A 25997-nucleotide genomic window follows, 5' to 3' on the forward strand; every position below is an offset into this window, starting at 1 on the left:
CAGCAGCAGCAGCAGCAGCAATACCAACAGCAGCAACACGGGGGCGTCGGTGGGAACGCGTTCCCCCCGCGACCGCCTCTTCGCATGCTCATCCCTAGCATCATGTTCACACTGATGCTTGCCGTCGGCGCCGGCTTGCTCACCGTCTTCACCAACTACCGTATCCAGAAGCGCGAAGAGGAGTCGCGGCTGAAGAATGCACAAAGGGCGCACGCGGAGCGGGGGCGGGAACAGTACGCTGCAGCGGCAGCAACTGGTCCTTATCGCACTGGCTTTGATAGCCCGCCAGGGCTGGCGTCGCGCCGTAGACAGTAGGAGGAGAGGATGACGAAGGCATGGTGATTGAAAGCTTGTATACTGTGACATATATACTGTGACATTCAACGTACAACTACTAGCATTGCATGTCACTTTTTGCTTGCATGCCAGTTTCTATTGCTTCAGGCTCGCTTCCATCTTGTCTCAAAGTCCATTATTGACACTTCCGTTGAGCCCTGCTCGCATAAGAAGAGATGGGGAGGTGTCAGCATGATGATGGGCTCCTGGGGTGGTACATGGGACCGAAGACTCGCCGCCTCGTCGTAATCCATCCACTCTCCGTCCTCGAACTGCACTTCTGTGAACTTCGACTTGGACGAGGTCGAATCGCATGCAAAGTAGCTCTGAAGCAGAGAGGAGCAAGAATAATCATCACTTGTCAACTTTTCGCCACTCGGTGCCGCAGCTCGCGCTCGACGCTCACATCAGGATCTGGCTGGAACAAAACAGGTTCCAATCCTCTGAATTCAATCTGGCAAAGGGTCTGAAAGTCCGGCGCCGAGCTGTCGGGCACCTCGTACACCCGAAATGTCGGGTTCTTCGCGGTGGGCTCGTCGAATTCTAGGAAGAAGAGTGTGAAACTCTTGCATCAGTAAGGCAGTCTTGGAAACCGAGCGGCTCGCTTGCTTGCAACGCACTGGCCGAAGATTCTTTCTTGCAGAACTGCCATCGCGATGATACACACGAAGGGTCAGTATATAGACACTTTGGATTGCTGAAAATCGACACAGAGGAGCCCATGTCGACGTACTTGGCAACGCATGACTAGGTTCGCTTGGCCCCTACTACCGCTGAGATCCGCAGACTCGTTCTTTGTGATGGTCACCCAGTTCGGGTGTTCCTCTTGACATGACGTGCATTTGACTTTACAGAAAATCCGGTAGCTGTCGTCTACTGGCCTCAAGTTGTTCACGTTCTCGAACTGCGCCTTCACCTGCAATGCAAACCACTGGGAATGCCATGCAAACGTAGTTTCCTCGTGAGCTTGCAGGGTCCAGCACGACCTCACCGTTGCGCCTTCAGCGCACATGGGACTCACGGGCATAGCTGCCGCCGTTAAAGCAAAGCTTTTCCGTTTGATAGATGACTGTCACAAGCGCACACGGCCTTGTATATAGAGGGAAAAGCAGGGCTCGTTACTCGTACCAATGGCCTGCTTTTATGAAGGTCGTCATGGAGCGTGGCAGAGGGAACTTAAAAAAAGCTGTTGTACGACATGCAACAAGGCAAACTGCCAGTGACCCGGTAAGATCCACGTGAAAATCAAAGGAACGCAGATGGTAATCTTGCGAATTCAATCTCATCACCCATGGCATTCAATGGTAATGTATTTGGTGGTTGCTTAAATTGACAGCGACAGTCAAGAAGAATGAACGGGAATCGAAGAATATGGCAATAGCGAGATATCAGGACCGTGGTCATGCTTGTGAATGTGGAAATGCTGATACCTGCTGATTGTGATTGAGGACTTGAGTGTTCTCATACGAAAGGCCGATGGCCAAGAAAGGACAGTGGACGAAACTGGTAAGCAGTCAAGTGTTGCTCAAGCGGCTCCAGAGAGGGGAAATGTGATGAGTTTGAATGAAGGTGATGGGAGCGCGTGCTTGCCAAACGATGCTAAAGTGGTGGACTTGCGACGGCTGTACGTAGATTTGTTGGATATCGAAAGGATGGTAGGCTATGTAGGATTGAGGCGGTAGAGGTTGGAGGAAAAAGAGTGAGTTTTGCGCTCCCGCGTCTGGGCTCGGTATTCGAGGGGAAGCTCCATGTTGCTGTCCTTGGCCTTTGCAGTTTGGAGATCATCAAGCTATGCAAAGTTGTGATTCCGAGGCCCGTGCCGCCAACTTCGTTACTGCAAGATGAATGATCTGCTTTTTGAACGCTTTTCAGACGGCCTTCTAAGTATGTGCGAAGGTCGAGATGTGATGCACCTGGCAAAGCATCAGCGAAGGACCAAGGGGTTTGACCGAGAAGGTCTGAACTGCATCGGCGCATCGGAGGGGAGAAGTCGGCAGGTGATGACTGCACCTCTCCTGATTCGCCTGAGCACTGTCTCTGCTGGTCTAGACCGGCATGGTGATATGCTTTGGGCGAGACCAGTGTGGCGAGACTGCAGGATCGCTCTAGCGGCGGTGACCTCAACAGGATGGTGGATGACGAAGAAAGCTCCTCGCCTGTTTTGCGACATCTTGAGTAGGCACCGGGGCTACTTGGCAAGACCAACCCTTTCAAGGCGGACGGTCGACGGGAGTTGAGCGTTGAAACAGGCACGCCGAGCGAACCATCTATTTCGACATCCTGCTCGTCTGCCCAGTTATCATAGAACAAGCCAGGCATGCCAAGCGCATCGGGTTCATTGTCCGGTGGCACCGCTTTCGTTGGCACATGACCAAGGGTGCGGAATTGGGCGATGAGCTCGTCGTAGACGTGCTCGAGAGCGGTTTCCCAAGCTTCGTTCCACTTGTGCTCGTTACTAGTGCCTAGCAGGCCAGCACCGTCTGTTTGATGTCCGCTTAACAGTGTTCCGACGTCGACACTGGGACGCAAGGGCGGCAATGCGCTGACGGCTCTTCGCCGCATGAGATGCCGATCGCTGTCTAGTATGGATGGACGGACCACCAGTGTGCTTGCGGGTCGGCTAGGGAGCGGCGCTTTGTTAGGGAAAGGCGAGACATTTTCTGCCAGAAGAGCAGGCAGTCCTACGTGACGCGTAGCTTGAACATCAATCGTAAGCGAAGGAACGGGTTTGCGTGCTACGAGGCGCTTCTGTCCGTGCAGAATCTGAGCATCTTCGATATCACAGCATGATGACTTGGAGTCGCCCGCTTCGTGGATGCCTAGACCGCTGAGATGTGCTGCGGATGCGCCCGTCTGAAGGCGATGATGATAACCATCATCATCACCATCATCGCCTTCACTGTCACTAACACTCCTGGGTGATGTCGTGTCATCATACTTGCGTCGACGCTCTTCCGAATCGTGCCACGCATGCTCTTGCTGCGAAGCGAGGCCAAAACCATGTCGGATGCTGTACGTGCTATCGTGCTCATCGCCGCAAGTGTCTGTCGACGTGTCATGGCCAACAGGACTGTTTGCGTGACTTGCGTCTTCGACCCAACGGAAGATGTCCGCATTCTTGAGCAGACGCTGTGCATCATCGATCGTCTGCGCGGCTACACGCGCTGCGACGGACGAATTGGCACACTGCACAGCGTCAGGCGCGACTTGAACAGCCGGCGCGCTCGTTGTGCTGCAATCAGGACGCTGTAACATGGACGTTGGCTTAGACGGTAACATTGGTATATGCGATATCAGCAGCGCATGCTCCTGTTGTTCAGCTGGCGGCGTGGGTGGAAGAATATACTCTAGAACGGCAGCGATGGGCAAGCCGGTTCTGCGCGCTAACTCATGCAGGGGGGATGCATGTGGTGGCATCGCAGCAGCAGATCCGGGCGTTAACGTTGCGAAGGGTGAGAATAGGACAGGCCAACTTGGCGCCGTCACGATGACTCCAACTGCAGATGACGACAATGCTTCGTGCCTATCGCAATAGAACAGAATCGGTATGAATGTCAGCTGATGTCCATAGTAAGTCGTGTATGTGCAAAGTGTTAATGCTCACTTGAGTAAGAAGCGAGTCTTCTGTGCAACCTCCTTCGTCAGCCCAAGCTCGTCCGCCAGACAGTTGCGTTGTTCTTCTGCGCTCGGGCATAGCGGCAGCATCATGCTGCTCAGCGCCGAGTCATCCGGTTGGCCAGCAGCAGTACCGCTGAAGGGTCTGACGAGGATGGTCCAATTAGAGAGCTGCGACGCGGCCACTGGTGCCGAGACCGGTGCTTGTAGCACAGCAGATAAATCTCCTGGCCGTGCTCGATAGCTGTGACTGTGGCTGTGGCTAACGTGCGTAGTGGCTGCGCAGGACCATGTCGTCTGGTTTGAAGAGTAATTACTGGGCGAGTGCGTGATAGTGCGAGGACTGAGGCCAGATACACTCTGGGCTGCGTGAGCCACGGTGTCGACGGCCACGTCTCGGCCCTCCGTAGCGGAAGCGTAGACTGTGCTTACTGTGGAGGGGCGCCTCGACTGATCGTGTGGCAAAGCGGCGAGACTGAGATAGTTGCTCTGTGCAGAAGCAAAAGAGGCTGAGTCTTCAAACGAGTGGCGCGTGCTGCTAATCGTATCTCCCGGTGTAGTAGAGATGTACGGCAGCGGGAACGTGCTTGAGCGCGACATGGTTGCCGGCCACGGGTTAAGGCGTTGCTGATAGGCGAACGACGCGCTCGAGGAGGGCCGGGAGGACATGGAAGTATCTCGTTGGAAGACGACGCTGCTATTGCTGCTGCTATCATCGCTGATATTGCTCTCTCGCGCACTCGCGTTCGTTCCAGATCTCGAGTGCGAGCGTGATGGTGCCCAGCTGCGGCTGACAGCATTCGCGATGGGTTTGACAGGAAGCTGCTTCCTCAGACGGCGACGCTCACGGTCTGGCGTAATGTAGTGCTTGCGCGGTCCGAACGCACTGTCTACGTCGAGCTCAAAGTGGGTGCTCTCAGTCATCATCGCGGAGGACGCGCTGCTTTCGGCTCCGTCGAGACCGTGCACATGGGAGCTTGTTGTGCTTGGGCTCTGCCGGTGGCGGTCCAGCACGCTACGCTGTGGGGAGAGTAGCTTTGGCCGAAGCCGATTCTGAGGCAGACTGGCCGGCGTGCTTTCTGGTGCTGCTGCTGTGGTGGACGATCCAACTGATGACCGTGCAGATTTAGACAGAATGCGTGCTGGTGACAGGAGCTCGTGTCTAAAGTTGCTGCGCGTCACGGCTGGGGAGATCATGTGACGATAGGGAGGCGTCCCTGCACATCTGACAGGGTATTTATCCCTATTCTCGACTACGCTGTCGCTGTCGTCACTACTGGTCGTGTCAGCCCGGGGATGTGGCATGAGGCGAGGTCGACTAGGCGGCTTGATTGTTCTTCCACCGTCCTCGTCAGACTTGCATAGGGACAACGAGGCCAGCACGGACGTATCTTCTGCTAGCGCAGTAATAGCAGGAAGCTCGTCTAGAGGCAGTGAACGGGGGGAGAGAGGTCGAGACAAAGAGAGTCGCATCACCGCCTGCGCAGCTGCGGTGTCGACTGCATCGGCGAGCTGCGAAAAAAGGGATGCATTCGGACTGCAAGCTTCCTTTTCCTGGCCTCCCATCGCTGCGGCATGAACAGCAGCAGCATCGTGCCCTGGCGAAAAGATTCTTTGCTGTAGCATAGCCGAAGCACGCTGGACCACGTTATGGTCTGATCTTGCTCCCACAGGCGCTTTGCACGGCCCATCGACATGGGCGCTGGCGCTACTCGGCGTGCTAATCACACTAGCAGCAGTTGTGCTTGAGCTTGCACTCAAACTCACCGTGCTGGGCGTTGTCGACGCCGACATGGAAGAGAGGTAGCTGCTGCTTCTACTGATATCGCTCAGGCTGGCATCGCGACTGAAGCTGTCAGACATCGAAGATGTCACTGTGTTGGGCTCTGGCGTGCGGACAGAAGAGGCGGCCGCCTTTGTCAAAGGTGCAAGGGTGACGTTCGGGGACGAGGCTATATCGTTCAAAACACTGCCAAGATCGACTTGGTGCTTGACCTTGACCGAAGGCAAGAGCATTGCAGCGGTTCTGTCTCGCTGGCTATCATCCCGACCAGCATCTGTGACGGCTTCAATTGCAACAGGCGATGCGATGCGAGGTGTAAGATGGCTTGCCGAATCGCAATCGTTGTCTCCGCTGAACGGAACGCTGCTGGCTTTTTCCGAAGCCGCAGTAGTCGACGGGGTAGGGATGTCGACGGCCGCGAGGAGGGACATCGCGCCCACCGTCCGCGAGCGAGCTGTCCGTGCTTTTAGCGACTGACTACACTATTGCTACCAGCATATCAGAGAATATGGTTGTGTGAGGATGGTCAGGCGAATAGTTAGCGATGATGCAAGCAAGTACAAGCACAGGGAACCTGATTCGGCATCAGGGGAAAGGAGGGAAGTGAGAGATGCAGATTGCCTTGGACAGCGATGGGATGCAGAATCGGAATTTGGATGCTGCTTGGTTGATTGGAACGGAGGTCTGAGCTGCGCATGGCACGCTGGGATAGTCATCACAGAATCACGGTACTCGATCAGTGCTCTGAATCCAATGCGTCATTGATTGCAATTCGATTTTGGCGCTTGAATGACTGTGTGGTTTGTCAGGCGTCAAGCTTTCTGCTGGCTACAAAGTGCGAGACGCTCTTCGTCCCTTCATCAAGCCGCGAAGTGGGCAAGCAGCGACTGACAACTGGGGTGATGCAGGATAGTTCTTGGTGAGCCAACCACGGGGCGACAGCAATGATCGCGGACGCGCTGTCGCACTGAGATGATGGTTGTTTTCGCACTGCATCCCCTAGCCAGCCGCTTCACTTGAGCAACACGGCCACCAACTTACTCGCACCTGCAAAGTGCAACGGCTATCCGTCTTCCCAGATTCTAGATTCCATGTGCCAGTTCTGCCAGCTCTTGGGCTGCCTGACCAGTGACCAGCCACTGAGGCCGTGTATGTATCGCCCCCGACCCTCTCCCTGGCCGCACGACCCCCAATCTCCACGTGTCGAACGATTCCCAAGCCAACCACTGCTACATAAGAAAATCCTCGTTGGCGGCCTTTGGACACTTTTAAAAACGTTGACATCTTGACAGGCTGCACCAGTGCTGCACTCTGCTGCTCTTGGCTTCAGTCTACACGAAGCACGGTCCAGCGTGTGACACTAACAGTGCTCTGGCCTTGTCATACTGAGGGATGTGGCAATCGTGTGACAGGGTGTGGCCTGTGGCTGGAAGGCGAGCTGTGTGTATGTAACAGCGAGGATCGAGCACATGCACAACGTTACAAGGCCCTGCAATCTGCATGTTGGCATTGGCCACTTGATTTGACAGCACTCCTAGGAGACAAGCCCCTCACAGACCCTCATCATGTAACCACCAATGATCAGGGGAGCATCCGGCAGCACCCCCTGCAAGACTGCACCCTGCAGCACGCTACTGAAGAGGGAAACGACGGTTGGACTTCACTCGTTAGACAGCTCCTGGATAGACTGCCGCCAGCTGGTGGCTGAGTACGTAAACTGTGTACATGTGCAGTGGACGTTTGTTGCATCCCTGTTATGCGTGGGCAAAGGGGGGGGTGCAGGAGGACACGGAGGCATTTGACGTCGCCTCCTCGCAGGTGGCGCGTGCGACTATTGTGGCTTGTCGATGATGAGACTGCGATACAGTGCCACGCGCTTGGTTTAGAGAGAGATCTGCCATAATCCTCGAATGGCGGAACGGGTGTTAGTCGTCACGTGTGCACAAGCCCTGAGTGTCTCGGCCGAATAGTGAAAGCAATCCACAAGTGGGCTGAATATTCGCGGCTGCGGCATGCGCACACTCCACTCGATCCGTCCGCTGCCCAGCAGTTGCATGCACCAGCTGCTGGCAAACCTCCAAGAAGGAGTTCACCTGTAGCTAGCTTTTGACTATCTCCAGCAAGCGTTCAAGGCTCGATACTGTAATTGAGCAGTCAGGAAAAGCGTGAGTACGCCTGCCACCCACCAGGAGGAGCGACAGTGGTAGCAGCAGCAGCATTGGTGACGACCCTCACGCCAGCGGAGCTCCATCTGCAGGATCGTGACGGAGAGGATGGGCGGGATTGAGACATGGGATTTTCGCTAGAACAGGATGGAGGCCAGCGTTGAGGAGGTGTGTGCAGGCTGGGGACATTTAGTGCACAGGGAGCGCTGGACGGAGGAAGTGGCGGAGACCAAACCTTCACTGGCATGGAGCTGGGTGCATGGTAGAAGCTCGACAAATTGAACATATGGAAGGCACATTCCACTTATGGCTGCATGCAGAAAATTTGCGAGCGGCAAAGAGGTGCACATGGGTTTCGACTGGTCAGGCGGACATGGACTGCCCAGTGCATCAGATGATCCCAGGATTGGCACAGCGAGCTGCAAATGAGAGCCTCTCTCCTTTCAGCTCCCACTTCTCACAACTACTGTCGAAGCCAGATTTTGAACTGACGCCATCTTGTGTGGGTTACGCTGCTGTTCCTTGTAGTTTCAATATGCCGACCCGCTTCTCTAACACTCGCAAGCACCGAGGCCACGTCTCGGCCGGTCACGGTCGTGTCGGCAAGCACAGGAAGCATCCGGGCGGTCGTGGTCTTGCCGGTGGTCAGCACCATCACAGGACCAACTTCGACAAGTACCATCCAGGTGCGTTATTGCTGTCTCTATTTGGCAGGTTAGGGGATGGAAGGTCTGCAACTGGCAGTAGAACTGGAGGCATGTGGCAAGACATCAACGTCGAATTTTGGAGGGGTTGGACTTTGTTTTAATGCTTGTGATACCTGAGTTTGGAGAGTACAGCGGATCTGCGCTCGACTTTGGAACAAATAGATGCGGCTCATCAGGGTGGAAGCATCGATCATAATGCCGTGCTTAGCGGACTGGAACAAGGCAGAGATGCTACAGATTTGCTCGTCTCGCACCCTTTTTTGTAAGCTTCTCCGCTAACGATTTTTCATTCCTAACAGGTTACTTCGGAAAGGTTGGTATGCGCCACTTCCACCTCACTCGCAACATGTCCTGGAAGCCCGTCATCAACCTTGACAAGCTCTGGACCCTCGTCCCGGCAGAGCAGCGGAAAGGCCTGAGCGCATCCAGCACTGAGGTGCCAGTCATCGACACCCTCGCGGCTGGCTACGGAAAAGTGCTTGGAAAAGGGCGGCTGCCGGCTCTTCCGTGCATCGTCAAGGCCCGCTTCGTCAGCGAGCTCGCAGAGAAGAAGATTAAGGAGGCTGGCGGTGTCGTCAAGCTGGTCGCATAAGTGAGCCTCGCCCTCTCTTCATTCGACCGCGTTACATTTGCAAAACGGATTGGGGTCAGGAGGGATGAGAGGGAGCTAGATATGCTCCTCCCTTCGCTTGGCCCCGCTTGAGCTGGCGACGCTTGGGAGTCTTTGCCATGAGGCTTCCCTGCAAAAGCTCTCGGCGTGGGTGACGTGGGCGTATGCGCGCTCGCGCGCTCACTTGGCCATGCATCAATCGGTGGCTTCAGACCCACTTTGTACTATCAGCAAGCTATGGCAAGCCTCTCTCACATGCACATGAAGCGCAGAAGCCACGAGTTTGATTGGTCTGAGGGTGAGGGACACTGCTTCGTGGGAGCAATGTTGATGGCAATATGCCAAGGAAGCAGTGAACACTAGACACGGACGGTGCACAGCGAAAAAGCCAAGTGGCATTATCAAGTTCCTCAACTAGATGGGCATAACGGCAAACAAGTATTGCATCGATTATGAAGAGGCTGACCTACATACGCTGCGGCTCTGCCGCATTTCGTAAAACTTGCGCACCAATGAGCGATCCACGGTCTATCAGTGGGAGTAAAGTGAGGAGGTAGAAGACATCGATTAATCAGCTGAGCCCGCAGACGCACATGAGGGGCGAAGAGGACCCACCTGGATGTAGTACTTGCCACTCCGGTCGGCCCAGCTAACGCACCCGGACGTGTGCATCCGCTCAACCACGCGCAGGATTGCCAGCGGGCTGGAGACCGTGCGCTCCGTCAGCCGGAAATCGGGGGGAACAAACGGCTTGAGAGAGACGACGTGCGCGCCGTCTTTGAGGTCGAGGAATTGCAGTGAGAGGGTCTCGTTTGTTTGTGGCAGGAAGGCATAGCTGGAAAGGATGTAGTGCGGGTAATTTGACGGGAAGGTCAGCAATGAGGTCCGATGGCAGCGCGGTAGCTGTATGCGTGTTTGGTGTAGATGGGCTGACTGAACTTACTTATTGACGAGCACGACGTCAGCTTCCGACAATGCCTTCCTGACTTTGACGTCATCGCAAAAGTCGCCTTTCCAGCTGTCCATTTCACCACCCCTGAGCGCCCACATGCACCAGCGCGTGCGAGCCTCCTGCAGTTGCCTGTCGGCAAACTCGCTCGGTTTATTCATGATCTCGCATCCGAGAGCCTTGCACCCCGTTTGCAGCGCAGTCTGGATCAGCAAGTTGCCAACGCCGGAGCCGAGGTCAAGAAAGACCGAGTCGGGCTTCAGCTGCGTCAGCTGCGCAATCTCGGACATGAAGCGCGGCAGCAGCTCGCCGTAGACATTATCGCTGAACGCAGCGTACCGTCCCAGCTCCTCCACCTGCGGACCGACGGCGCGCGCATAGCATTGATCGTGGATCACGCGCCACACCGCCTCGGGCACGCCAGTGCGTGTCATCTGCGAGCGCAGATTGGCGACGATGGCGCCAGATTGCTTGAGTGAGAGCAGTGCGCTGTTGAAGCGTGCGAGCGTCCGCATAAAGAGCGGGCCGTCGCGCCGGTTGCGCGCCTTGGTAAAGGATCGCAGGATGGAATCTTGCTCCCCGCTGCCGCCTTGGACATTGCAACTGACGTGCCGTGCCATCGCAGTCGATCCTACTGCACCTCGAGGAGAACTCGTGTCCTCAAGCGTGCTCGTAGCGCTTGGACTTGCCTCTTCCCCAGCCGCAGATGGCATCGGGACCATCGATCCCTCCCTGGAGCCAGGGGTTGCACTCCTCCTCACCGACGAGGCAGGCCCCGCGGCCAGTTGCGCAGCGGTCAGCTGCAGCCCAGCGGTACTGCTGACCTGCAAGTCATCCAGATTCCCAAACATCTCTTCCCGCTGCTGCGGCGTCAAGAAGCCGCCAGCCGCAATCGCGTACACTGTACGCAGCAACTCGGCGATCGGATCGTACTCGTCTGTGGTTTTTGGGCAGAGCAGCAAGAACGTTTCGGATGCGTCGACGGACGGGTATTCCAGCGTCGCCAAAGGCTCTGCGGGGAGGTCACGGAAGACTGGTCGGTAGAGTACACGGGAGCAGAGGATATCAGAGAAGAGCTTCGAAGAGATCATTGCCGCGGCAAAGTGGGCCTCACATTTTCCGTATTTGCTCCGACCGCTCAACTCGACTAGCTCTTTGGAACTGATTATCCGCTTCTGGCCCCCCCTCGCCTTGCAAGCTTCTCTGAACGGAAGCTCCTCGACAAGATCTTCGCGAGCAACAGCATAAGTGGCTGCGACGCCCTCGCGTCCGAGTTTCTTGTAGCCCTGCAGTAAGGATGAACCCGACGTGTATTTGCGCCGGAGCTTGTGGGTTGAAGCATTTTGTGGTTGCCCATCAGCGTCAGAGAGGGAAGACGATGAGGACGCTTCGGAAGAGAACAGAGCTCCCACAGGAGAGTGCGCGCGAGAGGCATGGCGCGATGCAGATGCAGGCGTGCTGCCACCATTCACTCTCCGTTTCCCAGGTGAAGTTGAAGTGGAAGAGGAGTCTGAACCATCTTCATCGTCGTCAAGCTTTCGCCTCTTCTTAGCGTGCAGCTGCTGATGTGCTGCCTCCCTCCCAGCTCGTTCCTTGATGGCCTTCTCCCTCGCAATGCGTTCCCTGTCCTGCGCAATGCGCCTCCGATACGCTTCGGAGAGTGCATTTGTGGATGCTGACGAAGCCGCTGCTGCTGAGCTCAGCTTACTTCGTCCAGCAGCAGCAGCAGCAGCAACCGTCGCAGAATGAGCAGCAGGAATGACCTTTTTCTTGACAACGGTTGTCACGACCACAGATGAGCCAGTGGGCCTGGACAGGCTGCTCTTGGAGGTTCCTGCGCCTGACTTCCCTTTGGCCAATAAGCCCTTCGAAGCTGTGGCGGCATTGGCAGATGCTCCACTGTTCGTCCCTTTTGCTGCAGTGGGGATTCCGTCTTCCCTTCCCTCCAGCGTAGCACTGCTGCTGCCGGCCCCACTTCCACCGCGGCCACTGGTGCTGTTCGCACTGGGGCCAGAATTGAAGAAGTTGAGCATGGCGACAGTTATGGGCACGCCGAGGGTCGCTATGCTGCACACCACTCCGGCACGTTGCGTTTGCAGTACTGTGAACCTTTTGGCCACTTGCTCGGCGAGAGGGAGGATCAGGCCCTTGCGGGTGCGCGATCGATCGCCAGAGCTTAGGTGTGCTAAGAGGACCAAGTGCACGATGGGGGATTGCGATCCAATGCTCCGTACGAGGTGAAGGAGGTCGCGGCGTGCACATTCTCTGAACGGAGTCTCGTCTGCGAGCAGCATGAGAGTGGGGACTGAACCCCAATCCTAACGTCGGGCCAAGGACAGGTGTTACCCACAGTAACCCTAACAGTGGCGACGCGGGCAATGACGACACGTATGGTGTGGACTACGCTTGGACCTTCTCTTTCCCAAAAGTCACCTCACCCACCACGCATGACATGAGAGACCTCCCATCGCCTTTCTCTTGCGCGCCGCTCATGGCGCTCTGGCGCTGTCAATTGTACTTTCCAAGGTCAAAGGCACCTGCAGTTGAGCGAGAGTACGTCTCATTTCCTTCTCATTTATCCTCTGGGCCATGCGTTATACATCGAGCACCATTATGGCGCGGTTTCATTGAAGTGCAGCTCGGGCCTTGCCCAGATTGTTGACTCATCGATATAACCTCTTCCATTCTGCCATGACCGATGACAGACAGAACCAGCTCTCGCCTCTGCGTTGCCGCCGCCAGTAGTGACTGCCACCTCTTTCACGCATGGGCAAGCGCCTCGCTTGCCCCAAAGGCGGTCGTCCTTACCGATTGGAGGCCGGGACAATGCTAAACCTGCTCTCACCTTAATTAAGCATATTCTTCAAGTAGAATAGACTGGAGTGCCATTCTCTCAATCGGATCTGGCCGTGCAAGGCTTCGCGTTTTTCTTTCATTTTCCGAACAAGGAACGAATACTTAGGCACAAGCCATGACAGAACCCACATCAACGAAGCGTCGTGCGGTTGAGCGCAGGGGCGGCGCTGACGGCCCCACACCTGCACCTGCACTCCCAAATGGCGACACCGCTGCTGCCTCCGCTGCAGCAGTAGGGGGACCGAATGCAGACAGGGAAACGAGCGACAACATCTTAACACATACCGTCTCCGAGTCACCGGGATTTGGCGCCGGCCCGAGCCTTGTGTCGGCCGTACCCTCGTCAATTGCATCTGCACAAGCCCTCGACACGCCTCAAGCGCAACAGGTTTCCTCTCAAGTAGTAGCAGAAGCGCGCGCAAACAGTCTCGCCGCCAGCAGGGTGGCCCAAGCGCAAGCCCAAGCAGTCGCGAATTCGCTGTCTGGCTCCTCCCTCGCCGCATCCCTCGTCAGAATTCCTGGACCTGCCAGTGCTGCCTCGATGCTACGTGCAGCTGAAGTATTCGCAGCTGAAGCGTCCACTTCGCCGGCGGCGCTTCATGCTATCTCTGCTTCGCTTATCTCGCAGGCTCAGAAAACGGGGGAAGCACTCGTCATGGCGCAGGCACAGCTCACAGGCATACCCATCGGCAGCGCCGCAGGAGCTGCTGCGGCTGCTGCCCCTCCCGGATCAAGTGCTAACGCCGGGGAAGGGCAGATCGCAGGGGTTCACCGGAGGACCAGCGAGGGCGGCTTCAGGATCGATGCCCCCACTGCTGATTTGCTGGACTACTCAAGTTCTTTGACAGCGCATATCAGCCAGGCCATTGCGCGACAACAGGCCATGTCGGCGGCCAGTTCCAGCTCGCCCGCCCACACCATCAGCTCATCTTCCTCGCATGCTCAGCAATCTTTCGCAGTAGGGTCAACACAAAGTGCTGCGGCTAATGCCAACGCTACCTCCGGCTCAAATACAGATATCACACACGAGCTTGTCGCAGTCGCGCGAGCAGAAATAACGGACATTGCCGTGCGTGCTGCGGCCCAGGAGGCGCAGGCGCAAGGATTGGTGCAGGAAATGATGCGTACACGCAGCATACAGCCCACATCTACTAGCGCGGTTGGACTTGGGACTGGCATTGGAGATAGAAAGGGCGAACAGGATTCCACTACACTACATACTGCTGCCACTGCATCTGCTTTGCTGGGTGCAGGCGTACAAAGCAGTGCCCTAAAGCGAACGAGTACCGACGAAGCTCGCAGCAGCATCGGTAGCAATAGTAGCAGTGGTGGTAGGCAGCCGTCATCCGGCGTCGCCGCCGTAGACGCCTACCTCGCCAACCTGGGTCTAGCGCAGATACGCGTACCGCTCGCTGCGCCGGCTGCCAGGTCCTTCGCTTCGAGTTCGACGATGCCAACAGACATTACCGTCCCTGTGCCGCGGTCTATCGCCACTAGTCAACCTTTCGGACAGGAGGTGGATCAGTCATCTGCAGCGATACCGACGAAATCGACGTCCATGCCGGCTGCTGCCACGACTGATTCGCGTTTTCAAGAGCAGCTAGGTCGACGCAACGCCGCCGGCAGCACAAGAGCACGAAGATGGGACGAGTCTGACCCACTTGCGGATCTGAAAGTTGGCGGTGTACCGAGCATGCCGCTGATGCCTGCGCCGGCACTGCAGATGCTGCCGCCGCCCGACTCTCCGGCGTTCCTGTTGGAGCACTTCGCCAAAGCGGCGCGCCCGGGAAAAGTGAAGGGCAGCGCGCCTGCTGCTGGAGCCGCTCATCGGCTCGAGGTCACGTCTGCGAAAAGCGGCACTTCTTTGAGCTTCAAGCCGCAGCGTCCCGCTGTGAAAGGCGCGCCTAACAAGATGATGGATGGCGAGCGTGGGACTGCACCTGCCATACAAGTGGAAGGAGAAGATGCACAAGGGAAAGGACAGCAAGAGTCGCTGATGGAGCTAAAAGAAGGCCTTGCTCCGCTCCTCATCGCGCGCCAACGACAGGGGCAGGGCGATGAGTTGTCGCTATCGCTCGGCGGCCAGTTTCCGTTCCAAGTGGTGCAGACGCCGGGGGGCACGGCGCGCCCTGGGTGGTGGATCCCGACGTCTGCGCTCGAAAGCGGTGGTGCATATTCATCTTCATCCGCAGGAGCAGCCTCGAGTGGCAAGCACAGCGGGCAGAACGGCGATAACAACGCCGTACGGCGTGCCAGTGCGTGCTTCCAGCCCAGGTGAGTTGTGTCACTGCCCTCTATGCGCAGTGCTCCATGTGTTGTTTGTGTTGGTCTGGCGGGTTATTGTGATGGAGAAGAGAGCGGAATGACGTATTCACGGGCGAAGAACGAGATGAGCCGCGGGTGTGTGCTGTTTCATCTCGCCATATGAAGTGGAAGGGGTCCGAGCGTACACTACATCACTGCAACTTCGCCTCAATCAGCACTGCATGCACCTTCTTGCTTTGCTTTGGAAAGCCAACCAAGGCTGCCCTGGGTGGGGTGCGCCAAAATATCAGCCACGCAATGAACCCGGACCCGCCTGTCTAGTCATGGTTGTCCATCCTTGCTTTTATTGCGTCAAAGTTGGGGAGGGTGGACGCATAGCCTTATACAAGGCTTTCTATCGCCTGCTTTCATTTGCTTGCATACAGCCCTAACTCTTTCTTTGGGGCGGCGCGCTCACTATGGGAAAGGAAGGAAAGACGCGCTGGCCAGCCTTTCGTTGGAACGGTCCATCATCGATCTTCGAAGTTGGCATGAGCGCAGGGGTAGGCGGAGGAGGGGGCCCACATGCACATTCGCTCGTAGCAGCGGCTTATGATGCAAGGGTCGCGGGAAGAGAAGGAGCGCGTCATGGGCGAGCTGGTTCCACTAGGAAATGCATCGTTGAAACGCAGAAAGACAGTGACCGTAACAATGCCGAGACGATGACGCTAGCTGACGCTCGTGCCAATCTGCACGGTTCTGCCACCACACGCCAACGCCACTGTGGCCTTTACGAACCCAGCTATCGCACATTCACATCCGATGAGTTCGCTGCTCTCGCATCAGCCGCAGCGTTCACCACCGCAGCATTAACGACAAAGGCATGCCGTGCTTCTGCTACTTCGCAAGACGGCGACACGACCATGGCGGGCGCTGCTGCGTCAGGGATAACATTAGCATCAGGCACGGCAGCAACAGGCGATGGCCCAACAGAGGCGAGAGCAGACGAGCAGACAGAGTGGGCTCCACTCTCACCACACCAGCAAGAACAGATCGCCGCGCAGCTGCGCGCTTGGGCTGGCCTCGAAGGGCCCGAGCGGCAAAACGAGGCTCGTAAGGCGCTGGAAGAGCGCAAAGTCCAACTGCTCGAAGACGCCAGCACCTCCGGCGGTGCTTTATCGGTGGCGCGGGCAATGGAGAATGGCGGGTTCGACGACTTCGACGCACCGATCGAGCAGGTGCCGCCTTCGGCCTTCTTCCCGCCAGACTTTGCGAGCCACTACCAGGCACAACTGCGGGCGCTCGCGGAAGGCTATTACGAGCGCTTGCACAAGGAGGACCTGGCGCGTTCGCATTTTGCCGCGAGCGATGCGGCGGCCGCCGCTGCCGCTGCCACGTTGGAACAGACGGCCAGGGAGAGCAGGCGGGCCAGCATGTCGCGCATTACCAAGGATGCGCGTCAGGATGATGTAGTTCCAAGCGCGGGTGCCAGTGTGAAGGGCCTCCTACCGAATCGCAAACGGACCGCCTTGGAAGAGGAGCGCCTCGACATGGAAAAGCTATCGCATGAGCAAGCCAGAAACCAGCAGGTCATCCGGAACGCCGTGCAGTCACAGAATGACGCGCATTACGGCATGCCGGGCCCGGCGTACGGAAATGGGAACCAGATGCCTAACCTCCCGCCCGCGCAAGACCCAATACAGCTCATCGCTGCTGCGTCGGGCGCCGCAGGCGTCGACGTCCGCTCGTCGCAAGTTCGCGACCAGCTGCTACAGTTTGCGCACATCTTATACTCGACAGGGAGCACAACGGTACCTGTTTCTTCTGCTTCTGCTGGCCAAGATGGTAGTCTTTCTGCTGGATGGGCAGAGAAGACGGCAGTCACACAGCTGCATCCGACCCTGCTGCCGCTGCTGCACACGCTGCACGGTCTGCACCCTGAGCACCTACCGACGCTGTTGCTTCTTTCATGCGCATACTACACTGCAGGCGACCTGCCGGGCTCGCTGTGGTACAACAACCTCATCCTCCGCCTGGACCCGCAGTATGTCGAGGCAATGAGTAACATCGGTACGACATTGCGCGCGCTGGGTCGCTGGCGCGAGGCGGAGAGTTGGTGGTGGAGAGCGGTCAAGCTGCGCCCGGGCTACTGGGACGCGTACGAGAACCTGCTCGGCGTCCTCTGCTCGCCAAGGCACGTTGATACAGACACACCGTCTGCGTTTGCGTCCGCGCAGCAGCAGCGTGGCGAAGTGAAGCCTGTGGCAAATGGTGGGCTGCCTTCATTGCCAGCGCACGACCTCGCTGCTGTCAAGCCAAAGGCGGCCATGACCGGCCCGCGCTTTGTGGAAGCTCTGCGGCTCTGTGAATTCGTCGAGCGCCAAATCACTGGCATGGCAATCTCGAGTCATGCCCACGAAAAAAGCGCCCAACCATGTACATCGGGCGCTTATGCCCCTCCCATCGGCTGCCCTTTCACCCTCCCCGCCGCGCAGGTACCGCGCCTGCAGAACCTTTACTACGGCAAGGGCAACTTGAAGTACGTCCTCCCTGACCTCGGACCTGTGCCCGCAGCGAGTGAGTACGAGCATGCGATCGAGATCGTCATCTCGCCGCACACGTATCTCGCATACAGCACTAGGGACCTCATTGTCGCCGTCTGCGTCGTCAGCGTCCTGTCGCTTGGCGTTGAGACTCCTGGTTTCCCAGGCAGTGCGGCAGCGTTCAAGGTCGCGCAAGCTATGGGCCTCAACCTGGCGGACCAAGCGCAGGCAAGGCTTGTCGCTACAGGCGCGTACGCGTCGCTCATGCGCGGAGGCGTCCTGGCGCTCGTGCGTAGAGCCGGCGACGAACTCGTCCATATGCTGGTACAGCTCGGCGGCGGGCACCTACCCATGTTCCTGCTGCTACCCGCGCCGGCGCTGCGGCTGGCAAAGATCATCTTCTCCGAGACGAACGGGACCTTGCCGTCATTGGCGACGCCCATTCCGGGCAAGCGCCCGAGCGACCCGAATGCGCTCGCGCAGGCGATCCAGCAGACCAACATGACCACGTCCACCGTCATGCTCACGCTCGCCAAGCTCTACCAGGACGCCACCGCCAGCCCGACTGCAGGGCCGCACGGAGCGCTCACGCTCGGCGGTATCCCGCCGTCCGTATCGCTTCTGCTACCGCTGTACTACATGTCGCTGTCGCTCAACGCGTCCGCGTCGACATGTAACAACCTCGGCATTCTTTTCTCCTCCATCCCGACCGTCACGACGGTGCTCGATACCGCTGGCAGGCCACAAAAGGTCAACGGACAGAGCTTAGCAATGCAATACTACTCGCATGGCCTGCAGCTCGACGCACAGCACCCGCATCTTTACACCAACCTTGGTAGCCTGCTCAAAGACCTCGGACACCTCAGCGAGGCTATCAAGATGTATGAGAAGGCTGTTGCGTGCAATCCGTGAGTTAGAACCGATATAGCATTTACAAAGTAAGACATCGAGCTGACCGTGGCATGATCCGTGATGTGTAGGAAATTTGATGTCGCGTTGGCCAATTTGGGCAATGCGATCAAGGACCAGGGCAGGACGCAAGACTCGGTCATCTACTACCGTAGGGCCGTCGAGGTCAACCCGAACTTCCCAGAAGCGCTCTGCGGCCTCGTCAATGCTCTGCTTGCCGTCTGCGACTGGAACGAAGTCTACGAGGCCGATTCGCCGCTCATGGCCCGTGTCACTGAGTTGGTGAACAAGCAGCTCGACGAAGGATGCCATTACGGAACGGGGACCATGCAACTGGATCGCCCTTTGCAAAGTTGGATTCGGATCATCGCCAATGCTACCGGCGACTGGCGGCACGAGGCGCACGCTGCATGGGCTGAGCGCTTGTCCCACTTCTTTGCGCCAGTCAATCAACGTGACCAAACGCTAGGCGAAGGCTCATTCGTCATCCGGCTTGTCGAGAAGCTCATGCGTAAGATGCAGCGCCGCTGGTTTCTAGACCTCGCCGCGCAGTCCAATGCCGCCGGCACAGTTCTGCGACCCTCGGCAGCCGATGCGGCGCGCTACGTGCGGCCCACGCTGCCAACCCGGATGATCGCAGCGGCGGTGCCGACCGTGCTTCCATTTCATACGTTCACCTACCCGCTTTCCGCTCGCCAGATCCGCCTGATCTCGCATCGCAACGCATTACGCATCTCTCAGACGACGCTAACGCAGATGTGGCTGCCCGCGCATGTGTACCCGCCTCCGCCTTTGCCAGCACCCACGATCAATGTAGGCTACATCTCGTCGGACTTCAACAATCACCCGCTCGCGCACTTGATGCAATCTTGCTTTGGTTTCCACGATCGCAGCCGCTTCAACATCCATCTCTACGCCACCACAGTGTCAGACCAGAGTCCGTTCCGCCAGAAGATTGAAAAAGAGGCACAGCACTTTCTGGATGTATCGGCGTGGACGAATGAGCAAGTCATTGATCGTATCATTCAAGACTGCATCCACATCCTCATTAATCTCAATGGCTACACCAAGGGCGCACGGAACGAGATCTTTGCTGCGCGTCCGTGCCCTGTGCAGATGGAGTTCATGGGTTTCGCGGGGCCCCTGGTCTCGGGATGGACTGACTGGGTCATTGCCGATCCCATCGTTTGTCCGCCGTCGTTTACCAGCGGAGACGTCTGGCGAAAGGCACTATCACAGTCCCACGCAAACGGTGGCGCCGGCAGCTACACACACACAGCGCCATTACGGCCCACCGATCTCGACGGCGATCTTGACCCAGAAGGCCCGAGAGACGACTGGCTCTACTCCGAGCGTTTCATCTACATGCCCCACTCGTACTTTGTCAACGACCACAAGCAAGGTTTCCAGGAGGATGGCAGCTTGGAAAAGGCCCAAACTCCGGAGGGGCTGTGGAGGCTGGAAGAGCAAAAACGTTGGGTTGCACGCAAGGAAGTAAGTCGCACAAGTACATCCTATTACTCCTCGCTGCTGCGTGTCTGACAAGGAGCCGTCACACAGCTGTTCCCGAATCTTCCAGACGATTACATCATTTTCACCGACTTCAACCAGTTGTACAAGTGCGAGCCTAGTCTGTTCAGGCTATGGCTGCGCATTCTCGCTCGTGTCCCGAAGTCGATCCTCTGGTTGCTTCGCTTCCCAGCGTCCGGCGAGCCTCACTTACTTGCCTCAGCTCGCGAATGGGCTGGAGACGAGGTGGCCTCGCGCGTCGTCTTTACTGACGTCGCACCGAAGCACATACATATCCAACGCGGTCGCATCGCAGACTTGTTCCTTGATACGACTGAGGTGAGTGGCTTGGCTGGCCGCTGTACTGCTATCTTTGCACAACTTTACTGATGATGCGCATGTTCTGATGCAGTGCAACGCCCATACCACTGCTGCTGATATTTTGTGGTCTGGAACTCCAGTCCTGACTTGGCCCAAGCACATGCACAAGATGTGCTCGCGCGTCGCTGCCAGCATTGTCAAAGCTACCGGACTGGAAGCTCAGCTTGTGGTCGACAGTGAACAGGCTTACGAGGACCGGGCTGTCCAGCTTGCCCATGCTCTTCATTACGACTATATCGATGCTCAAGGCTGCATCGTTCCACCCGTCCAGCCTGCAACGGACACCATCACGGCAGATGCGCTCGCCATCAACAACTCAGCAAGCTCGGCTGTTCCTCACTACGCACCCCAAGCAGCTTCTCAAGCCGGCACAGCCGGTGCCACTGCTCCAACATCCAAACATGCCATTGAAACCGGCTCAGCACAAACATCTGCTAAGAAAATTGCGGTGCAAGTCACCGCACCATCCGCGAGTGTCAAATTACTACGAGGCTTGCAGGCACCATCAGGTGCCGTCTCCCGCAGAAGCAAAGGGGAGTTGTCCGACTTGCGCAAGCAGCTTTTCCTTACTCGCGAGCAGAGCCCGCTCTTCGATACTCGCGCTTGGGTGCGTGCGTTAGAACGCGGGTATGAAGAGGCGTGGCGCCGGTGGGTGGCCGGCACCGATTCTGAAGACACGGTAGAATGGCAAGCTCTTCCCCCCGATGCCCCGGAAAAGATCAGCTCCCATATTTGGGTCCAGCCAGATTGAGCCCTGGCCAACGCACTCCTCGCTAAGGCAAATCAAGCATCACCTGCAGACATCCCTTCACATCTTCTCACATAGACACTCCATGTATGATATACGACAGAGCATAATAGCTCTTTGCATCACGAAGTCTCCATCTCCTGTATCCTCGTCACATCTTCGCAATTTGATCGCATCCGCATCAGCCTTCCTCCGCGTTTGTGCTTTGCGCCTTGCAATCCCAGCCCAGGTTCACTGTGGAATTCTGTTGTCTTGCCTAGAGTGCTTGCATGTAAAAATTACAAATGCGGCGAATGCTTGCCGCACATACAGTGGAGACAGGCTGGCCGCGAGTGTCGGAAAACCATCTGAATCCATCGAGCCATACGCGATGATGGCAATCCCTGCTTCGAGATGGAAGAGTGGAAGCAGGTAGCAAAGAACAGCGCCATGCAGCTGTTTACTTCTTCTTCGCGTCGCCTGCCTTCGCCTTCTTTGTTCCCCGAACCTTCTTCGCACGCTGTTAAACATTGATGCGCCAAAGCGCCGGGACGTCAGCGCACGTGACATACGCAGCCAATGTAGAGCGGGACTCACGTTCTTCCTCTCCTTCCTGAGCTTGCGACCAGCTTTGTCAACCTTGGTCGCCTGGCCCTTCCTGATCAGCCTGTACTTGGGCTCGAACTTCATCGAGTCCTTCGAGTCGTAGATCAATGCGAAGCCGGTTGAGCGTCCACCACCGAAGTGTGTCCTCATGCCGAAGACAACGACTTGCTCAGCAGGAGTCTTGTACATCGTGCCGAGCTTCTCCTGCAGCTCATTCCTGGACACATTGGCCCGTGCCGGGTGAATAACGTCAAGGACGCATTGCCGGCGCTGGAGAAGTGGGTTCCGGAGGAACTTGCGAGTGCGCAGAGTGATTGGTGAGTTGGAGTCCTGCAATAAGCAAAAGTCGAGTATCAGCACATGATCTTCGATACATTGACAAGTCTGCCCAGCGAACGAGGGAACCAAAAACAGTGTTCACGGCAACTGTCCGACCAAGAATCCTGCTCCTCTTCTTCACTGAGGCCACATCCCATCCAACGAGAGCATCATGTTGCCGGGGAGAGGATTTGAATCCACTCCAAGTCTTGATTCGGAGGGAGTGCGACGTTTCACACATCGTCGGTGTAGCTTCGCGATATCCTGCCCACCCTGTCCTTCAGATTGGCCGTTGCCATCTCGCCGGCTCATTCTCCCCAGGTGTTGATGTCTGAAGCACACGGCGCGAGACCCGATATGAACCTGTCCTGGTTGTGCCATCCATGGAAATTAGAAGCGCCATCACTGGTACGCTGCCAGCGTCCAGAGATAGCTCCAAGGCACAAAGATGTGCAACGCGTGCTCCTATTGCCCACTCGTGAAGCGTCCTAGCTGCATTTCGCCCCATCCTGGTCCGCCCTCCCTCTTCACCGTCACGCCCTTTTGCCTTTGTTCGGGAGCCCCACTTGCGGGTGATTTAAAACGCACCATACTGGGCAATGTGTACCGATTCGAAGGCGCGAGTCGGTTGCCGGGTGAGCTGTGGGATGACCTGAGGTGGCTCTCAAGGACGTTATTGGAGAAATGCGCGTTCGAGAAGTCAGAAGACGCAATGCTACAAGCTGGACACGAGTGAGCGGCAGGTGCCAACAGGTGGGCTGAATAAATCCGCAGCTAACTTCAACCAACCCTACTTAGGAAACAGATGGGCCGATCACCAGCCCTTGCTTTTAGTTCCGGTCAGGCCACCCGACTGGGGCCGTTTTCTAGACCTCGTTCCGCCCTCCGCCAATGGCGACTGGCGGCGTGCCGATGCCCACCATCCAGACAACGAGATAGACGAACCGCATTTCTCTCCCAAGGTCCAAGGAGGCTCCGAAGTCTGAGACCGCGTTGCTCTTGTCCTCTAGCCTATGTAGTAAGTGGTACACCCACGGTTCATAGAAAGCGCTTTACGCCGCCCGCTCTTTAGAAGCAGCAGCGTAACAACAGTAGGTGGACGGAGAACACCTGGAGATCTGCATGTTGAACGACCGCTTTACGATTCAACCCTAGCCGCCGACCCAAAGGTGTGTACAATGTCCAACATGTCTTCGGTCCTGGATCCAACGCCATCCCGCGTCGCGCCTCGCGGACGCGACCCCTCCACATCAGTTTGGTATAAGCTTGGCGTCTTCTCCGCAGCACTTTTCGCTGCCCCCCTCGCTGCGTACTATGGCGCTAAGGACCGGTATTTTGGCGGCAATTCGACGTATGCAGGTGGTCTCGCTGCAATCATCGCCAATGTCATTCTCATTGCTTACGTCGTGATGGCGTTCCTGGAAGACGATGGCAGCGGAAGCAATGACGCAAAGAAGACTGCGGGTGATAAAAAGACCGAAGTGGGGCACGAGAAGGAGACCAAGAAGGACCGCTGAGCCGGCCGTAGGAGGCTTTGCCGAAGCGTGTGTACACACGCAAGTCGCATCCATCATTCAACCTGGGCACTTGATGTTGCCCTAAAAGGCCCCGTCTTATCTTACGCATTACGGCAGCACGTGGTCGACGTGACTTAGATCCTTGTCATCCCGTACAATCTTCGGGCCTCTTTCAAATCACTGCACATCCCACCCTTTCCGCTTGGGATTTTACGTGGTTGCAAGGATGATCGCGGCTCTGCGACTCTTGTCATCGTTCAAATCTGCGTCGCAAATGATCATTTGAGCTCCTCCCTGTTCACCCACCGCTCCCATGCGAATTTCATGCAGCCGCTACTTACGGATGCTCGAAACGCTTTGTATGACGGGGCCGGTGTCTCTGCGCAGCAGACATTCGTCAACAACGCAAGACACCTGTCGGAAAAGATCGTCTGGCACAGCGGCACCAGAAAGCGCGTGCGCAACACCGCCTCTATGCGCTACTGTCATCATTGACGGCTGAGTGCTGCACTCCGCCGCAACGTCAACGCCAAACGCAGGAATCCAGTATGAGAATCCGCAACTCCCAAGTAGCATGCAAGGTCAACGGTCAATGGCTCACGGTTGAAGTTGGAGGAAGGCAGCCAGAATCGCGACACCCGCGCGTGTATTTCAACTCGAGCACTTCTTTCCGGATCGGCCGGCGATCTGATTGCACACGCTGAGCCTTTACAACGTGGTTCCTCGCGTTTTCTCCATGGATTGATCGAAGTCGAGAGATGCGACCCGGCAACGATAAAAGCGGGAGGGCATGACGCGTATTCAATCTTTGATCATACCAACTATCAGCTCTTTTGCGTGACACCAGGGTGGCGGCACCTTCAACTTCAAGCGGAAACCTCTCCTGCTGGTTGCATCTTATGACTCATCGCAGTTGGAGAGCGGCCTGCGATTCGAACAACAGAATCGCGACTTGCTCGTTGTTCTCTCTAGACAGGTTGAGATTTCGACATCGTGGGGCACATATTGGCTTTCGACGCGCGCCCACATACTTCCAGCACTGCTCAAGAAAGCTCGAACATAAACGCAATCCCCAACATCATCTCGCGAAGTCTTCCTTCCTACCATTCAAGATGAGCACATGCATGTCTTCTGATGCGTCTCGCAACAAATGCGACGCCATGTCAAGCAGCAGTGCATCCACCGATGCGCGGGAATATAAGCACAGTTGAGCACTTGACAAACAGATCCGAGACGATGAACAGAGAATGAGCAAGGAGGTCAAGCTGCTCTTTGGTGGTTTCACCAGCGATGGGGGGATTGAGGGTTGAGCACCCGCTAATCAAGTTCGTTCCTCTTATTTTCGCCCTTTGATTTCTGCCCCCGTGTCCTCACGCGCGTCATACATGTGTTGGGCAAGCTGGAAGCCTTCCAACTTAAAAGTAAGCTCGACTCACAGGTTGATCTTAAAATAGCAAAGAAGATTGTTACGAAGTTAACCTGTGCATCCTTTCAGTCCATGCGCTTGATCCATCACGTACCATTCACAGCAGCCGAGCACAGGCAGTTCTAAAGACATGTTTCCTTCAATTTAGCGGCGGCATGCGAACATGTTTGGATGCAATGGAGGAATGGTCAGGTCAGTTCGAACATCCAAAATGCGTCGTGAGTCTCGACAAATGAGAATTACATCGCGCGCCTGGGAGGTCGTTAGCCGATCGGACGTGCTGTGAACCTTCAGGAATTTCTCGGCTACTTTGTCAGCTATCCAACCATTTGGGAAGAAGAATCTTTCCCATCCAATTAATACGAGCGGCTCCGTCTCCTTTGGAATGAAAAAGGGGTACAAGCTGTGCCTGCGCGATCCAATGAAGTCGTTCTACTAGACAATCTACCTCACTACTTTGTGGACTTAAATTGACTCTTTCCACCTCTATTCAGCCCGACTGGCGCCGACATACTGAGGTGCGGGAACAAGATGACGGGCATCATCGAGGCGACTTTCTGGTCGATGACAGAATGGATCGAATCTTTGACGTCGGGGGGCAGAGAAGCGAGCGGAAACAGTGTACCCATTGCACTGAGGGCGTCACACCTACCCCCCTCCTGGTTGCCCTGAGCAGGTGCAACAGCTGCTTATGCGAAGACAAGGATTCAGTAGGTACCTCAGCATTTCAAGTGCTCTGAACGTGCGGACTTAAATGTCATTTCATTCTCGTTGGAATCAAATGCAAGCAGCGTTC

General features: G+C 56.6%; 8 protein-coding genes across 8 annotated transcripts; 4 read left to right on the forward strand and 4 right to left on the reverse strand.

Moving 5' to 3' along the window:
* Positions 1–9: 9 nt before the first annotated feature.
* On the forward strand, positions 10–315 carry K437DRAFT_269878 (uncharacterized protein; the record flags this gene model as incomplete). The annotated part of the gene is made up of 1 exon (XM_013386033.1): positions 10–315. A coding segment is annotated over one exon (306 nt), but the record flags the coding sequence as incomplete, so codon positions are not given.
* A 12-nt stretch (positions 316–327) lies between these two features.
* K437DRAFT_258513 (DUF866-domain-containing protein) lies at positions 328–1488 on the reverse strand. The gene is made up of 6 exons (XM_013386034.1): positions 1358–1488; positions 1070–1267; positions 957–981; positions 743–879; positions 573–662; positions 328–494 (listed from the first exon to the last, which is right to left on the reverse strand). Exons 1-6 carry the CDS (start codon positions 1361–1363, stop codon positions 441–443), a joined length of 510 nt encoding a protein of 169 aa, XP_013241488.1. The 5' UTR covers positions 1364–1488; the 3' UTR covers positions 328–440.
* A 138-nt stretch (positions 1489–1626) lies between these two features.
* On the reverse strand, positions 1627–6492 carry K437DRAFT_258515 (uncharacterized protein). Its single transcript, XM_013386035.1, has 2 exons — positions 3941–6492; positions 1627–3859 (listed from the first exon to the last, which is right to left on the reverse strand). Exons 1-2 carry the CDS (start codon positions 6163–6165, stop codon positions 1936–1938), a joined length of 4149 nt encoding a protein of 1382 aa, XP_013241489.1. The 5' UTR covers positions 6166–6492; the 3' UTR covers positions 1627–1935.
* Positions 6493–8434: 1942 nt separating this feature from the next.
* Positions 8435–9198, forward strand: K437DRAFT_227142 (putative RPL28-60S large subunit ribosomal protein L27a.e; the record flags this gene model as incomplete). The annotated part of the gene is made up of 2 exons (XM_013386036.1): positions 8435–8585; positions 8906–9198. 2 exons carry the CDS (start codon positions 8435–8437, stop codon positions 9196–9198), a joined length of 444 nt encoding a protein of 147 aa, XP_013241490.1.
* A 463-nt stretch (positions 9199–9661) lies between these two features.
* On the reverse strand, positions 9662–12427 carry K437DRAFT_249899 (DOT1-domain-containing protein). The gene is made up of 4 exons (XM_013386037.1): positions 11280–12427; positions 10160–11198; positions 9832–10051; positions 9662–9744 (listed from the first exon to the last, which is right to left on the reverse strand). The coding sequence occupies exons 1-4, from the start codon at positions 12196–12198 to the stop codon at positions 9667–9669; spliced, it is 2256 nt and encodes a 751-aa protein (XP_013241491.1). The 5' UTR covers positions 12199–12427; the 3' UTR covers positions 9662–9666.
* Positions 12428–12691: 264 nt separating this feature from the next.
* On the forward strand, positions 12692–21532 carry K437DRAFT_258520 (glycosyltransferase family 41 protein). The gene is made up of 5 exons (XM_013386038.1): positions 12692–15295; positions 16068–18716; positions 18789–20211; positions 20278–20565; positions 20639–21532. Exons 1-5 carry the CDS (start codon positions 13137–13139, stop codon positions 21356–21358), a joined length of 7239 nt encoding a protein of 2412 aa, XP_013241492.1. The 5' UTR covers positions 12692–13136; the 3' UTR covers positions 21359–21532.
* Positions 21533–21576: 44 nt separating this feature from the next.
* On the reverse strand, positions 21577–22602 carry K437DRAFT_183031 (uncharacterized protein). The gene is made up of 3 exons (XM_013386039.1): positions 22338–22602; positions 21932–22270; positions 21577–21854 (listed from the first exon to the last, which is right to left on the reverse strand). Exons 1-3 carry the CDS (start codon positions 22497–22499, stop codon positions 21795–21797), a joined length of 561 nt encoding a protein of 186 aa, XP_013241493.1. The 5' UTR covers positions 22500–22602; the 3' UTR covers positions 21577–21794.
* An 843-nt stretch (positions 22603–23445) lies between these two features.
* On the forward strand, positions 23446–23775 carry K437DRAFT_227137 (uncharacterized protein; the record flags this gene model as incomplete). Its single annotated transcript, XM_013386040.1, has 1 exon — positions 23446–23775. One exon carries the CDS (start codon positions 23446–23448, stop codon positions 23773–23775), a length of 330 nt encoding a protein of 109 aa, XP_013241494.1.
* Positions 23776–25997: the final 2222 nt, after the last annotated feature.

The sequence above is a fragment of the Tilletiaria anomala genome (assembly GCF_000711695.1).
Source record: "Tilletiaria anomala UBC 951 chromosome Unknown K437scaffold_87, whole genome shotgun sequence".
In the NCBI taxonomy this organism is placed as follows: domain Eukaryota; kingdom Fungi; phylum Basidiomycota; class Exobasidiomycetes; order Georgefischeriales; family Tilletiariaceae; genus Tilletiaria; species Tilletiaria anomala.